Source organism: Anticarsia gemmatalis, chromosome 25 (assembly GCF_050436995.1).
Source record: "Anticarsia gemmatalis isolate Benzon Research Colony breed Stoneville strain chromosome 25, ilAntGemm2 primary, whole genome shotgun sequence".
Lineage (NCBI taxonomy): Eukaryota > Metazoa > Arthropoda > Insecta > Lepidoptera > Erebidae > Anticarsia > Anticarsia gemmatalis.
In genome coordinates this window covers 5979210-5995651 of record NC_134769.1, presented here as the reverse complement: position 1 = coordinate 5995651, position 16442 = coordinate 5979210, and the positions used below count along the sequence as shown (strand labels likewise).

The 16442-nt window shown below is 34.8% G+C and overlaps 1 protein-coding gene across 12 annotated transcripts in view; it reads left to right on the top strand.

The window, feature by feature from the left end:
• PMCA (plasma membrane calcium-transporting ATPase 3) overlaps positions 1–16442 on the top strand; it is a 169505-nt gene that overhangs the window by 129372 nt on the left and 23691 nt on the right. For 10 of the 12 annotated variants that reach the window (XM_076131213.1, XM_076131214.1, XM_076131212.1 and 7 more), the window contains 8 exons: positions 3379–3579; positions 7004–7124; positions 7457–7622; positions 12171–12264; positions 12663–12779; positions 14067–14114; positions 15305–15474; positions 15917–16132. In XM_076131213.1, the coding sequence (XP_075987328.1) occupies positions 3379–3579; positions 7004–7124; positions 7457–7622; positions 12171–12264; positions 12663–12779; positions 14067–14114; positions 15305–15474; positions 15917–16132 (1133 nt within the window). The remainder of the gene's footprint in view (positions 1–3378; positions 3580–7003; positions 7125–7456; positions 7623–12170; positions 12265–12662; positions 12780–14066; positions 14115–15304; positions 15475–15916; positions 16133–16442) is intronic. The other 2 variants (XM_076131216.1, XM_076131221.1) reach the window with 1 other exon arrangement.

The window sequence follows — 16442 nt, the reverse complement described above, 5'->3', positions numbered from 1 at the left end:
ATGGAGGTTTCGCCTTCATTAGATTATTGGATTTGAATAGTTAATTGGAATGAGCTTAGGTTTACTTTGCCTTGACGACTTTAGCTTTTACGGTCTTATTAACACTGCGACCCACACTTAAAAACAAAAATATGTGGTGCCTAAAAAACTCGAAATCTAGCAGACTCGTTTTTGGTTTGATGATGTCATTTTTAAAACGGGCAGCATGTTTTTTTGCTGTAGTCAAAACTGACGCTACGACTTACGAAACATAGTACAAGTAAAAAGGCTTCCTCGCGTTAAACATGATACTATATTTCACGATATGTAGGCTAAACCACATTTAAACCAAGTAACCCGATTCTCTACTTTCGAAATGAATGAGTTCTCACAGCGTGACACGTTCACGTGTTTAAAATAAATACATTGCGATGTGTTAAAAAATTCTACAAATATGTACGTTAGAATTTCTTAAATGGCGTGCATAATGCAAGTCACAGTGTTACTTGGACACGAAACATGAATGAACCTTTTTTACTCACGTACGAGGTCTAATGTGTACCGTGCAGTATACATAACATAACACGGCAAATGCCCGCATACCGTGAAACCATATTTAATGTTACCGCAACTTTCAAAGAGCATTTATCGGAGAGCCTAAAGAAATCCTACCTTTCTCTGGAATATACGAAAACAATGTTTGATTGCTTATATTAAGCCGAACGCCTAAAGCGTCGTATCAATTTCGCCAAAATGGCGTAAACGGACGTTGCGAGCAGGACGGTCACGCCCACTTCCCTCCCTCCCCTTTTACTAAGTAATGTTGCCAAATAAAAATACAAACAAATTCCTTTTTTATTCCACCCTCCCTCGGAGCATAACGCTAAATTTATTTGGCAAATTACAAGATTCAATTCAGTGAACAATTTGAAAGGGGGAGTAGGGCCATCGTCGAGTTTTTTCTTTGAATATTACAACGCTTTTGTCTTTGACATGTGTTTACTTATCGGCTCTTTTAGCATACAAAAAACTGGTTATTGCAGTTAATTAGTTCCGACATTTACCACAAGTTAAAATTATTTAATTGGTGATAATTTAAAGTAAGACAGTGACATGCTATCACATTTGTGACAATCGTCAATCGAACAATAAAGTTTTATAGCATGAATACTTTTTTAATAAACCATATTAAATTATCTTTTCAAATAAAATAACTGGCATCAAGAATCCATCTAATAAATCAAGCTGCACAATCACCGCAGAATCCCTTAAGCTCATCTCATCCCAAATTGCTTAATAAGTAATAAGAATGATCTCCAAAACCCATACTCGTAACTCCCTTTCGACGGAATTAAAATTTCCATTTCTCAATCCTCTAAGAAGATCCTCAGGGATACGTAGGTTGTGAATGATAAATATTCATAAAAGGACGGAACCCACGCCGTCAGCGGGTGTTCCTAAGGAACGCTGCTTAATAAATTCACAAGTTTAAAAGATAAGGAAGTAAGGATTGAAAAATGTTTTCATAAAATTCACGGATTACGTGTATTTATCGGAGATTTCTGCGGATGAATCTATAAGAAGTTTTATTGGTTTCAAACATTATATGAAAAATATTTTTTAGGATTTACATGGAGGTTAAATTTGCTACCAGACACCTGAAATATATTACATAAAAGCTCTCGAATACTTACACTACTCTCCGGTTAGTTTAGAAAAGGTTAAACTTTAAGATACAAAACAATTCGCATTACTTTTTTATAAATACATCGGATACTGACTCATCGTATTAAAGTAGATATTTGTATCGTAGTAACATCAATAAGTATTTATGTACTATGAAGTTTTTCCGAGTTCGATGCCCCAACGGGAGCTAATACACAATCAATCAATCAAAATGATCCACATTTGCGCGTGATTGATGTGATTGACAGCCGCGGATATAAGAAAACGCGGGTACACGAACAAACTGAACTATAATGAAGGATTTCCCAAAGCGCAGTTTTAAAATCAGATCATATTTATTTAAGTGAGCTCGAGGTAAAGTATTAAATGAATAGTGGTGGTGACTTCGCAATGGCTTGTTGACTTAACTAAAATGAGGGAACCTCTGAAAACTCCAACCTCAGTCGGAGACTTCATTTCGGTCCAACGACATGAATATTTTCAAAGTAAAGTTTCGCAATGAAGCCAAGTATGAAATCTGTTGCTTGGAATTTCAAGAAATCATTTCAGACGAGAGATGAATTCATTCATTTCATTTACACGTAATCCTCTTAAGCCTTAGACTATTCCGGCTTTTGCATCCGTAATACGTTTTGCTAATTAACGTTGAATTATAAAAGAAAATTGTAGTTTTTTGTTACGGTGTGCAGCTTAGTGATAGCTTACTTCCTTTGTGGTAACGTAAAGCTTCCGTTTAGTTAATTTATCTAAAGGAAATTAACCGTAGGAGTTTTTACGTTGTATAAAGTAAAGTACTGACGTTACTCAACTCTCCTATCATATCTACTATAAATTCTAGAAAACTATTTTACATTTTTGAAGCAAAAATGAAAGGATCTAAAATTGATCTCCGTCTACCGCATCTTGGGGAGCTATCAATAGCTAAGATAATATCGAATGGTTCGATTCTCCCCAATCAACCGTTTCATTCTCGAGCATAAATTTTATTACAGCGTTTCTGCGGGTAGTTTTTGCGTTATCGTCTATTCGTTCAACCTCATCTATTTTACGTGTCGCTTTTATATCGCGATTTGAGGCTTTCACATAACGTTTACGATTACAAAGCCTCACATAAAATAGAGTTTTATTCATAAAGTGATAGAGTAAGAATTCACTTACGTTGTAAAAAATGTTTGTTAGATATAAGGTATAGTAAAAAGCCAATCTATATTTATCTAAATACTGAATGTTCAAAGATTGTAAGCTCTTGTGGGATGGACTTCAAACGTATCTGAATGTTGTTTATCTAATTAAAGAAACAGAAGTTTTCTTACGCTTGAAAAGTTTTATGGCTCTCACTGTTTTGTCGTAGTTTTTATATTTCTGCTTCGAATAATACAAAGACTTTTTACACAATGGGAACGTATTTAACAGTTAAGATATGGTTGAACTTTATTAAATTGTTTGTTTCGTGGTAAAAAGAAATTGTATAAAGTTTTGTTGAAATAAACCACGAAACTTATGGCTTGGCTGGACATCTAATATACAATAGCTTTTTATTTAATGTTATTAAACTATCAAATAAATTCTAATATACGCTAGTCTTGTATGCGTTTTAAGCTACTATTTCCAGCATATTATTTATTATAATACAATGATTGAGTAAGACATTTTCCTAACCTTTCCATTAACAATGTACTTATATTAATATGTACCTTTTCTTGTTCTCTCCAGGTCTTAGCGGTTCGAGAGCGGATATGCAGCACAGGCGGGAAGTGTTCGGTTCGAACTTGATCCCGCCGAAGCCCCCCAAAACGTTCCTCACCTTAGTTTGGGAGGCGCTGCAAGACGTGACCCTCATTATCCTCGAGGTGGCTGCTGTCGTCTCATTAGGGTTGAGTTTCTACAAACCATCAGACGACCCCACTGACATCGGTTAGTACAGTACTTTTTACACTGTTGTGAAGTTAACTAACCCGTAGATGATTATGGAAATTGTTGAGAAAATATATTTTTGATTGCAGTCTTTTATATCAAAATCTGATTTTGCATCAGGATTTTCGATAAAAAATTTTCTAATATAGTTCCAGTCAGATGGTTAAACTTCTGCAGAAATTACACGACTGTAGTTACCGTCTGTTTTTTTAAAAGTATTGAGGACTCTTTTGTCTGTTTACAACATAGCATTACAATCAAAATGTGATTTCTCGATAATTTCTATAGTAATTCCGTAACTGTCACTGTAAGATACCACATGACCGTGAGGTTCTGTCGATCGATCGTGAAATAAGTCATGTGCTCCATTTGAATTATTCAAAGGTAACTTTTTTTTCTGTTTTAACGCGAATTGTACATGCAAAGTCACGTTTCGTAAATGATACTACAAATGGCTCTTGTCGTTCAATGTTTGATGTAACTGTAAATAGCTTCGCTATGTGGATTTTGTCAAAGAAAGAACAAATTAGGTCTTATAAATAGATCCGCCATGATACATGTTCTGAAGAATTTCAAATCCCGATAGTTTTTGAACATGTTTTGTCTTACAAGAGAAAATTTTCCACGTAACTAAATCATGAGGCGCTTCACTAACAAAAATGTGTAATAGCTTTCGAAACAGAACATTATCGGCATCAACACTTTCTTAAACCGAACTGCCGGAAGACACTCTACACACTTCAGATCTTCAAACAATTTCATACAAACGATATTTCTAATATTAGCATATCTCGTGCATGTATTAAGATCCTTAGCATAAGGTAATGTATATTAATTAATGTATTTTTCCTTTTCAATTACAATATGGGAACATTAGACGACCCTGGTAAGAATATGTGGTATAACACGATTGTCCGTTGCATTAGATCTAAGTAGGTACTCAAGTACAAATTGGCTTCTAGTTTCCATAACTCCAAAAATATCCTTTACATTACAGCAACTAAATCGATATCAAACTGTATCTGTACTGATCATGTTTGTGTCTAATACCTACCCTCGATTACCTGTGATCATTGTTCCGATATTCCGCCCGATCACACTGCATTTACTAGTCGAGGTTTATTACGGAGTCACTCAGTTCCGCCGAAGCTCGAAGCTAATTGAAACTACCAGACGAATGATTTTACGCCTATGCGTCACCTTCGACTACAGAATGCAGTTCGGAGTCTTTAAAATATTTACGACCAGTAATGTGGTCATTAAACATAGACCACGGTAACGAGGCATGCTATTGGTTTAGTTGCGCACTCGGTCTTGAGTACCACAGCGTAGAATGCACCCTGACTTGATCCTGGCCGACTGTAGGAATGTCCGCTTGTGTCCTAGTATGTGTACCTATGTACCTATCACACTAACAACATCTGCCATTATTGATTTACGCAAGACAAAAACAATACTGGCATTTGATTTCCTAAAATGTTTCTAAATAACTTTCCTTGCGATAAATAAACTTTATAAATAATTTATACGGATCCAAGGTCCGCGAGAAAGTTGACGGTATAGAAACAAACGACATAGTGGAATAGATAATGCGATATAATAGTTTCTGACCGATATTGTGAAGGCATATCTGGATTCAGTGAACTGAAACGAATCTACATAATTTCTATGCGAAGCGACACCGGTGTCGGTGCTAACCAATTGAAATGCGATGAAATATTTCAACAATTTATCTCTGAGGGAAATTTCGGATGCGGGAATATCGATATTTCTTTGATGATTGAGAATACGTGTGCTTAGAGTGCTACAGAATATTATATTATCTCTTTCATGTATTCTATTGACAGCGAATATGTATGTCCCGAGTAACGCTTCGTGACGGTAAGGTAAAGCCTCGAGAGGTATATTTTAGCGACGTGTTAATAACGCGATGGCAAGTTAATCCTCTTCGGGACAGAATTTAATAAACAGTGCCCGCATTACATCTTTATACATACACATTATTGTCCTTGTTTTATTTATGCAAAGATTAAACTTTACGTTAAAACGGAACACACAGCTTTAGATGAACTAAATTGACACTCAAATCCGTAGTAATATTTGCATATATCTATCTATGTTAATCCACTCATTTATTCTAAAATTACACTAGAGCACATTCAAATCGTTCTTATGTAACACAAGCTGATCCAATTGCATTAACATTCTAGCAATTAGTCCTACAATGAATATTACAGGCCCTATTAAATTCAATGCCACTCCATTATTGGACCTGTGCTCCACCTGATACGGCTTATGGCATCGTTTCTCTCTTTCTACCCTCTTTCTTGTATACCACTGTCCCTTTCTCTCGTACGTGTGTGAGTAGTGATTGGAATAGAGTCGTGTTAGCCCGTGTTATTGATGATGTTAGCCTTGTTGGGAAATTAGTTTTTAAATATGTTTTTTCGTTGAATGGTTGTTATATGTCTTAAGGTTGTTGTCTACTATCGTGGAATAAGATGTTGTATGTTAAATGGGATTTTTGTTATGGATTCATGTTAGCACTATGTTTGCTTAGAGCACTAGCACCTTTAGGGTGATGTAGTTGAAAATATTTAATAAAATATCACTTAAATTATTATAATAGACCTGTTTAATCCAACACAAAATAATCCCATCCAAAACTACCCTTGGTTCCTTTAGATTTAGAATAGCTTATAAATCTATCCAAATATTTATTATGTATATTTAAATTTTATAACAAAAATAGCTCTAAAACATTTATTTTATGGTACTAAAGCCTTAATTCCTTTCATTAATGATTCATTGAATGGCAGTACCCTGCTAATGAATTGAACCTCTTATCACTACAAGTTACAGTTTCCGACTGTCACTTGCTAATCTTGATTAAGGAAAGAACACCTAAATCACATTGTAATTGAGTTTAAAATTTAATGTCGCTTTTTCATATAACCTCAATTCGTATATTATTTATAAGTATTTTATGTATTATTCTCGCTACTATCGAATAATGTTTCTTTAGTTTTTCTTTTATTTAATTTACCTAAGCAACTGTTGTTTTAAGTAAAGTGGAGTTTTAACAACATCCTGTTTGTAAAACTTGACTCTACTGTATTAAAACAACACCCTTAGAAAAAAACATTATTTCGTAGTAAAAATCTTTAGAACGGGTTCACACGGGTCGATATTTCGGCACATACACTAATTTTCCTACGCTTCTATAACAACTTTTTAAATGTTATAGAAAAAGGTAAGGAAATTAGAAATACGTGTCAAAAAAACGTCCTGTGTGAAAACGTTCTTTACGCCGTCGAACCTCTATAACCATATACGTGTAGTGTATTTAGAACAGCAGTATTTCGTACTAAACTATCTTCTCCTGTAGTTAGTATATTAATATCGTAAATTTCATATATTCCAGCACATCTTGACGAAGAGGAAGGGCATTACCAATGGATCGAAGGTCTGGCAATCCTTATATCAGTGATAGTCGTCGTTATAGTAACAGCGTTCAACGATTATACGAAAGAAAGGCAATTCAGGTGAGAAAAACATATTTTTTTAATACTATACCTATTAATATTAGACACTTTAGTAGCATATTTTTACAATTTCCAATGTTAAATTTACGCTTTACGTCTTCTTGCCTCCCTGAGTACCTTTTGGTTGCTATCGCAAATATTATTTCTGGGCTAAAATTAATAGATAATATTCTGATGTAATACACTACTGTTTCCCTTAAATTAAGGTTGATTTATCCGAAATTCTTCTTCTATAAATAAATATTGATTGGTACAGCAAATTGAAACTTAAACAAATGCATTTAAGATCTTTTTTACAGTGTATTCTAATCATAACTTGTGTTAATTTCCAGAGGGCTGCAGTCACGGATAGAAGGCGAGCACAAGTTCGCTGTTATCCGGAGCTCGGAAGTGAAGCAGATACCTATCAGCGACATAGTCGTGGGAGATATCTGCCAGATAAAATACGGTGACCTGCTGCCCGCTGACGGTATACTGCTGCAGAGCAATGACTTGAAGGTACGAGACTAAAACTTTATTTAATATTTTATGAATAATAGTTTAACAATATGTGCAGCTAGTTTATATACAATATAATCTCTAAAATAAAATTAAGACAGGAACTAGGTTACTAGGCAGTATTTATTGTTTCGTCCTAGGTATTTTTCAAACATTGAGACCGTCTGTGTAAGCTAGCTAGATATACTAAAGATGTCTTTCAAAGTGACTATCTCGAAACTTAATGCTTGGTTCACTCCTTTGAAATTATCTTTCTCATTAGGGTGTTATAAAAATGTGCTTTAGCGATTTTAGTTCTAAATACGATGTAGGTAACTTTGATATTAAATCTCCTTTTTAATTTCACAAATTTCTTACTGCGAAAATATATTCGAAGACAATAGTTTCCTTCACCTACAAAACAATAACTGCGCCATTACTAATAAAACAAACAAAAATGACATAACCAAACATTTATTTAAACATCTCATATGACAGACGTCCCTTTCGCAACGTACACCGTACACCGTCATGTATATTTGCACTGATATCGTATTGATACAACGTGCGTCAATTGATAAACGAATGCCTTAGCGATCAAACACTGATAAGCCTCACTGGGTTATCGCCAACCTGTAGTGTATTTACATTTTTTTAATTTATTTTATTTATAGATTTTTAGTTTACTTTGTGTCTCGAAGGGTTGTATATCCAGACATATTTACTAACTAGCTGACCCGCGCAACTTCGCTTGCGTCACATAAGAGAGAATTTTCTCCGTTTTTGTAACATTTTTCGTTGCCACTCTGCTCATAATGGCCGTAGCGTGAAGTTATATAGCCTAAAACCTTCCTCGATAAATGGACTACACAACACTGAAACAATTTTTCAAATCGGACCAGTAGTTCCTGAGATTAGCGCGTTCAAACAAACAAGCAAAGAATCAAACAAACAAACAAACAAGCAAAGAATCAAACAAACAAACTCTTCAGCTTTATAATATTAGTATAGATGGTAAAGTCGAAAGTACGTTTGGTACGCTTTCGACTAAATCACCACACAGATTTTGATGCAATTTAGCTTGAAGGTAGTTAGCTGACCCTGAAAAATAAAGTATGACACTTTTTAAACAAAAAAATCTGCCTCTTTGTGACTCGTGTCAGGTAGTCTACGTTCAATCAGAAGCGAAACATTTCACTAAAAACGCGCAGTTTTATTACACAACAAATAAAATCAAGATAATTTTGCCAGTTGCTAAACGTCAAAGTAATTATAATCAAGGTCCTATCTACATATTATGTCGTCTTTCGTATTTTATAGTCTTAAACCAGTTTGGGTGTGTCTATTTCACCATAGTTGAGCACATAGATACGTGACGGCATTTATAGACACTCCTTGATATGCGAGATAATTCATTAGAATGACTCATTAAAAGGATTTTTTGAGTTATTCCGGTCTGATCCCCCAAACCGATCCACTACCAATTAATATTATTTTTTAATTCCGGTCTGATCCCCTTCCTATATTTAATGGATAAGTACAGTCAATAAAAAACAGATGTTATTCACTACTTTATAAAAAAAAATTGTAAAGAGAAGTTCAAAGGTTTTTGGATATAAACGTTTGTTAGTCGATTACTGTTGGGTTATTTTAAGAGACGCTGATCAAAATCAGTTTAAAAAAAAAGAGTGACCTGTGCCATTTTTGAGTTTTTGTGAGTCTCATACAAAAAAGTTTTAGTAAAAATATGGTATTTTTATACATTTTTAAGTGTAGGTATTACATTAAATATCTCAAAAAGTTGACGGACTTCAGTATATAACTTAGGGTTTATAATCCTATCGATACACATTAGTTTCATCTATGGGTAAAAAGCCTCATAAAGTATCGAGTCAGTTTTTATTTATAGAAATAAAAACTGATTCGAGTTACAATCATCGCAGATTTATATTATTTGGTCTTTTGAAATAGAAGTACTACCTATATAACATTATAACAGTAATCATATTCAGTGTAGAAACAAGACTAATACAGTCTCATTAATAACCGATTTCTCAGAACGACATCACGAACTTAACTCATCAATGATTGGTTACTTTGGAACCAATAGACAATACATTCACACACCAACAGCCTATTTCGCAGGTAAATATATTACAAAAGCTTCAGACTTTGCCGCAACGATGCCAGAAATAATTATCACTTGCTCTTACGGTGAAGGAAAACATCGTGAGGAAACCTTGCAAGCCTAAAATTTGTTTAATACATTTATTGAGGGCATGCAACGTCCCCTAACCTGTACTCGGCCAGCGTGGTGGACTCAAGACCTAACCCCTCCCCTCGTTTCGGAGGAGACCCTTGCCCTGCAGCGGGACAGTAATGGGTAAAAAAAATAAAACAAATAAATAAATAGGATTCAACTGTTGAGCTAGCCAAAGAAATGAATAAATCTAAATAGACTGCATGTTCCTGAAATACTAAGAAAGATTTGGAGATTTCTGGGTCAAAATGTATAGAGATGAGATTAATAAAAATATATAATATATTAATTCTATAACATAATCTAATAGAACCTGTATACATATTTTGTTATTGACTGTCCTAAAAATGTGATAATAGACAGTCAGGGGATCAGACCGGAATAGAAAATAATTTAAAAATACTAGGGTATCAGTATTGGGGATCCGAATGGAATAACTCGATTTTTTAGTATCGTAAAAATCTTATAGGACAATTATTAGATGAGATCTTGTGATTTGAAGGCACGTAGTTTTAGGATTATTATACAGACTTTCATTCTGGACCATGGACATGTCAGATTAGATTTTTTCCTTCATCTAGTTTTACTAAGTATAATAAAATTGTCAATTTTATCCGATAGTGACAGTTCAATCGCTACTACACGAACTATACCTATTAAAGAAAATATACAAAATTTGTGTTAGCATAAATATATTTATTCATACTCTAAATATGTTAGAGGTAGGTAAAAACCAGAGAACGCCACTTGGTACGATCCTTACAAATGTCCTTTATTTTAAACTTATCTCTGGTCTCTGCGTACCCCTATGGGAAGAAGGCGCGATTTTATGTACTTATGTACATACGTATGTTTAGTGACTAATTCCAAATCCGTAGTTATTTTGATTCTCGCATTCTTTGTTTCCATCCAAACACAGGCTCAATGTCCAACACAGCATATTTAGGCAAATCGAAACCAAATTACCTAGATATCCTATCAAGCATACTTTCAAGATAAGGTATAATTGTGGTGATTTGCGTCATTTCAAGTCTAGATTGTGCCGATAAGCGCGGCCCGTAAGATAGCAATAAAGCATTATGATAAATATAATAACTATTTGCGACAATTTTATCATCTATTTGAACGAACGGATTTTGTTTGTTAAAAAATTATGTTATGTAATTTTTGATAATAAATACTGCAGTGTTTTATGATGATTGTGTGTAGTTAGCGTGATAATTATTAATTCTATATTTGCATATTAAATATTCCTTATGTACTGAATATTACTGGTTTAGAGCTATGTGTTAAATATAAACATTTAGGTAGATTAGATACCGAAATACTTTTACCTTCAGTTACCTATTTTGCTTGCAATTTTTGAAAATGTTTGATAGGTCTAAGACCGATAACATTATACTACGGGGCTCTGATTAAGACTCTTTCAAAAACTGCTCACGATCCCTTTAATAATTGTTACATTACAACAATGAGGATTAAAGGAAAAAAATAACACCAAAGCATTAAAAAAAAGCCTTTGACAAATATAGGCCATTAGTTATTATTAGGTTAGTTTACAACAGCCGCACGGATCGATCTCTGAGGTTAAGCTACGCTTGCCGAGGTTGTTCCGTGGATGGGTGACCATCTTATACATATCGAGTTCCTCCGTGTTTCGGAAGGCACGTTAAATTGTGGGTCCCGGCTGTCATTTTCGAAGATCTTTGACAGTCGTTAACAGTAGTCAGAAGCTTGAAAGTCTGACAACCAGTCTTACCGAAGAGTATCGTGTTAATACCTAAGTAACTGGGTTGTGGAGGTCAGATAGGCAGTCGCTCCATGTAAAACACTGGTATCCAGCTACATCCGGTGAGACTGGAAGCCGACTCCAACATAGTTTGGAACAAAGGCTAAGCGAATATAGTTATTATTAGGTTAAAGTAATAAATTATGAAGGAAAAAATACGAATGAAAGGGTTTTCCTTCTAACCACTAATTAACCTAAATAAAAACTGTTTGTTTTATTAATAAAGTATATTGTATACAAGCTCACCCGCGCAACTTCGCTTGCGTCACATAAGAGAGAATGGGTCATAATTTTCCCCGTTTTTGTAACATTTTCCGTTGCTACTCCGCTCCTTATGGCCGTAGCGTGATGTTATATAGCCTAAAGCCTTCCTCAATTAATGGTCTATCTAACACTGAAATAATTTTTCAAATCCGACCAGTTGTTCCTGAGATTAGCACGTTCAAACAAACAAACAAACAAACAAACTCTTCAGCTTTATAATATTAGTATAGATTATATTGTATATTGTATATTCCAGATCGACGAATCCTCACTGACGGGTGAATCGGACCATGTCAAGAAGGGTGAATCATTCGATCCCATGGTGCTATCCGGTACTCACGTCATGGAAGGTATGTACATACGCCAAATGTGAAGAGTGTAATGGGAGATATAAAGCAATTGAAATGTATAATTATATAGAAAGTGAATACGCCCTTAGCAACGGCGAAATGTAATGTTTCTTAGAGCAAAAACACCGACGACTACATTCTATCGATAAATATTTATTATTTAGTAAGAGAGGAAATAATTCAAGAGTATGGATTAAGCTCTAAAATGGGTCGAAAAGGAGATACTATTGAAAGAAATATATATGCGCAAAGCGCCTTCTTTCCTCAACTAGCACTTGGCTAGCGTGGTGAACTCAAGGTCTAACCCCTCCCTCATTACGGGAGGAGACCCTTACCCAGAAGCAGGAAACCTTACCGTTAAAACACCTCAATTCAAATCGTCTAACTAACAATTCCAGGCTCCGGCAAAATGCTAGTGACAGCTGTCGGCGTGAACTCCCAAGCTGGTATCATCTTCACTCTCCTCGGCGCGGCCGTCGAGAAGCAGGACAAGGAGATCAAGCAGATGAAGAAAGGTCAGTCACACACCCCATACTGTATGCCGACCACAGCGGTAGCACTATTGATATTGTCCCCTACTTAGTTTGTGGACAGCCTAACTGATGAACCACGGTGATGGGAATTGTGCTGTAGTCGAAATTCCTCGCGCAAAGAAATTTCGACTTTATGTAGTGTTGTCCAAGAGTGATATTTGTGGTCATCAGAAAGACTGTCCTTTAGCAATACCCCGCAAATAGTTAGCGTTGTCATACTATGCTCATTTAGACAAACACGCTTCAATACGCTTAACGAATTTATAACTTAACGCAATGCGATAAAGCTACTTTTGGCTTAGCTAAATGAGCACAGTACGCCCGATGCTTGGTGCATACATTAGTGTAACCAGTGACGTATGAATTACCCCCTCCCCTTGTCATCAAGCCACCGCACTCCCCCTCCCGAAAGGGATGAAAAAAATAAAATCTTGAAATTGGTAAAAAAATATATGTTTGGCCAAAAATGTATCTACTTCAACGATTTTTTTACCAATTTCATTAGTAAATCGAGATTATTTTGTTTATTGGTGACGTGAATGATTTCAAAATTTTTATTTTTTTGTTTTTGTCTTGGGTTCAGTGTCGTGTTGATTCAGTTTTGTTAAACGTTGTTCGTATATGTTCTATGTTTGACTAATAGCCTGACATGTTTTGTGGGAGCATGATATATTCCAAAGTGATTCTATGTTCGTTCGATGTCTAAATATGCCCATAAATTATTCAGTCGCAATAAAAAAAAATAATCTCCTTTCAAGAACCATAAAAAAATGTTATTAAAATTATCCTTAAAGCATACATTTGTAAATGCAATTTAGTCGCTATGTTTAAGCAATTGAGGCCGAGAAAATGAACCACCAATAAAACTCATAAAATTCAACCATTGTAAATAAAATGTTAGTGCTTACTTAGTTGATATTTTAACCATAGTGCTCCTTCAAATGCTTAAACAACATGACATGATTCCCTTTAGATTTAGTACCACAACCAAACATATAGTGTGATCCGTTCAATGACATCCAACTTTTTTTTCTCCACCCCCGACCCCGGCCTGCTGCACGCCCACCTCCATGTCGCCGAACAACAATAAAATAAAATAAAAAATACATAAAAACAATATCTAAATAAACATACACATATGAAACATGCATCGTGTATCTGTCGTGTTGACTGCATGGTGTAAAAACAATAAATTATCCAATCATTGTTTATAAATGTGTATGCTTTAAAATAAAATTATCAATGGATATCGGATATTGATACGAGTAGAAGCTAAAAAGCAGCAACGCAAAGGAACTCAGCGCAAGAGCTTGTCCGGTAAGTATCCTCCTTTGCTATGCCCCGCTTTAAAGAATACCCTTGGTACACTCAGGGCCAGAAATATAAACCTAATATAAATATACACGAAGTATTCTGAACGCATTATCTCACAAAATCGCTTAGTTGAAGAGTAACAAAAAATCGTGTAGAAGTATAGAATGTTAGTTGTAGATTAAAAAATTATAGGACTAATTAATCTTTATTACAGGCTTCTACTTAAATTGCAGAAAACACTCAATATCATTCGTATTTTCTGATATTGCTCAATTACTATAAAATTCTCTTTTTCATGTGATTTTGTCATAAACTGTGTCAGCGTACTTTGTGTCCTATTATAAGTGGTGATGGTGCTTAGTTTTGTGGCTTCCAAGCTTACCTGTTTGGGCTGGGTACAATAATCTGTCCTTAAGTGTACTCGACTAAAACATACTACTAGTCTAAGGCACTACTAGTCAATAAAACGTAGTATTTCATATAGCAGCGATACTATAGATTAAAAAACGTTACTAATTTTCTTATATATAAAAGTTAAAACTAAAATTTTCAAAGTAAATAATTTACATTTATCATTTTCACATAACAGCATCTTAGATCTTTGCATTCTTCCCTAGTAACACTTAAAATAGTAGTGTTTCTATTAACATAGTGTAAATTTTAGAATAATACACTTCTAATATTAATATATTAAGGTATGTAAACGAATACGTAGATAGTTTTGAAATTTGATAAAAAAGCAACACCCTATATTTTTATAAAGTTATAGCACTTGTTGTTTTTGTTAAAGTAAAGTAAATAAAAGTAATATTTTTGTTCAAGTAAATTATTTGTTAGTCACAAGTTGATTGTTTTTTCCAAATTTTTCGATATTTTAGTGCAGCCTTGAATTAAGTGTTTATTAACATATACCCATTATAATTACTTATCTTAGAAAAGGCTATGAAAGCACCTCTTACATCGTATTAATTAACTTTTAACCTTTATTGGTTGAAACCAAACTTTCTCTTTAATAACAAAATGGTCTTAAATAATTAATCCACTGACTTATTTTATACACACTGCCTCGCTCGAATTGGACAATATTCTGAACAAAAACACTTAATTCCCGGCTGTATCAAAACCATTGGCAAACATTAAACCCAATACCATCTCTTTACAAACCATGAAGTGACAATATCCCACGTAACTAGGTGACGAAGACGCGACCCTGCCGGCGTCCGGCAACAGCCACGGCGCCAACCACGCGCGGCCCGACGACAACCACGTGGCGCCGTCCGGCGACAAGCCCGCCGCCGCCGAGACCTCGCACAAGAAGGAGAAGTCTGTGCTACAAGCTAAGCTTACTAAGCTGGCTATACAGGTAAGAAAAATCATCAAAATCATCATCAACTACTAAAAGAATTTCTTCGAAATATATTTTATTGTTATGTTTATTATCTGAAAAACATCATTGGTGCAACGATTTTCGTTCATCTTCTGTTCACAAATCTAAAGTAAATAAAGGCCAAAGTAGCGTTAAACAAAGAAACTCAACTGTTTGGAAACTTATATTTTTACTTCAATAAATGTATGAGAATTTGACCAATATAATACCACCAATAACAAATTGGCAAAAAGGTTTTCCCGAGCATACTTCTATCAGAATACTATGTTTCACAATTGTTTACTTTTTACCACATATTCTCAATCTAATGACCCTTTTCTAAAACTACTGAAAAGACATTCACTGCTATACTAACATCTTTTTAGAAACTAAGCTTTGAACCAGTATACATTAATTAATATACTTTTCCCATCCACAGATCGGTTACGCGGGTTCAACGATCGCCGTGCTGACGGTGATCATCCTCGTGATCAACTTCTGCGTGCAGACGTTCGTGATCCAGGGCAAGGTGTGGAAGGCCACGTACATCAACAACCTGGTGAAGCACCTCATCATCGGTGTGACCGTGCTCGTGGTCGCAGTGCCCGAGGGCTTGCCGCTCGCTGTTACTCTCTCACTCGCTTACTCTGTCAAGGTATGACTACGATATAACTTTACTTTCTAAATGTAGTTTGTTTTTTACTGGAAAGTAATAGCTAATAGCCCTTATATACTCGAGCATGCATATGTCTGAATACTATATTAAATTCATGACAAAGAAACAAGTACTCTGTTATTTATTTGCTTAGTATATAACAATTTGAAACCAATATTTTTCGGTAGAAAGATATAATTGATTACATGTTAATTTCCTTTTCTTGATATACGACTTATGGTCTTACTAGCTTACTCAAACTTCAGGCCAAACTAAAATGTATTTTAGCAATAGAGTCAAATACATAAAT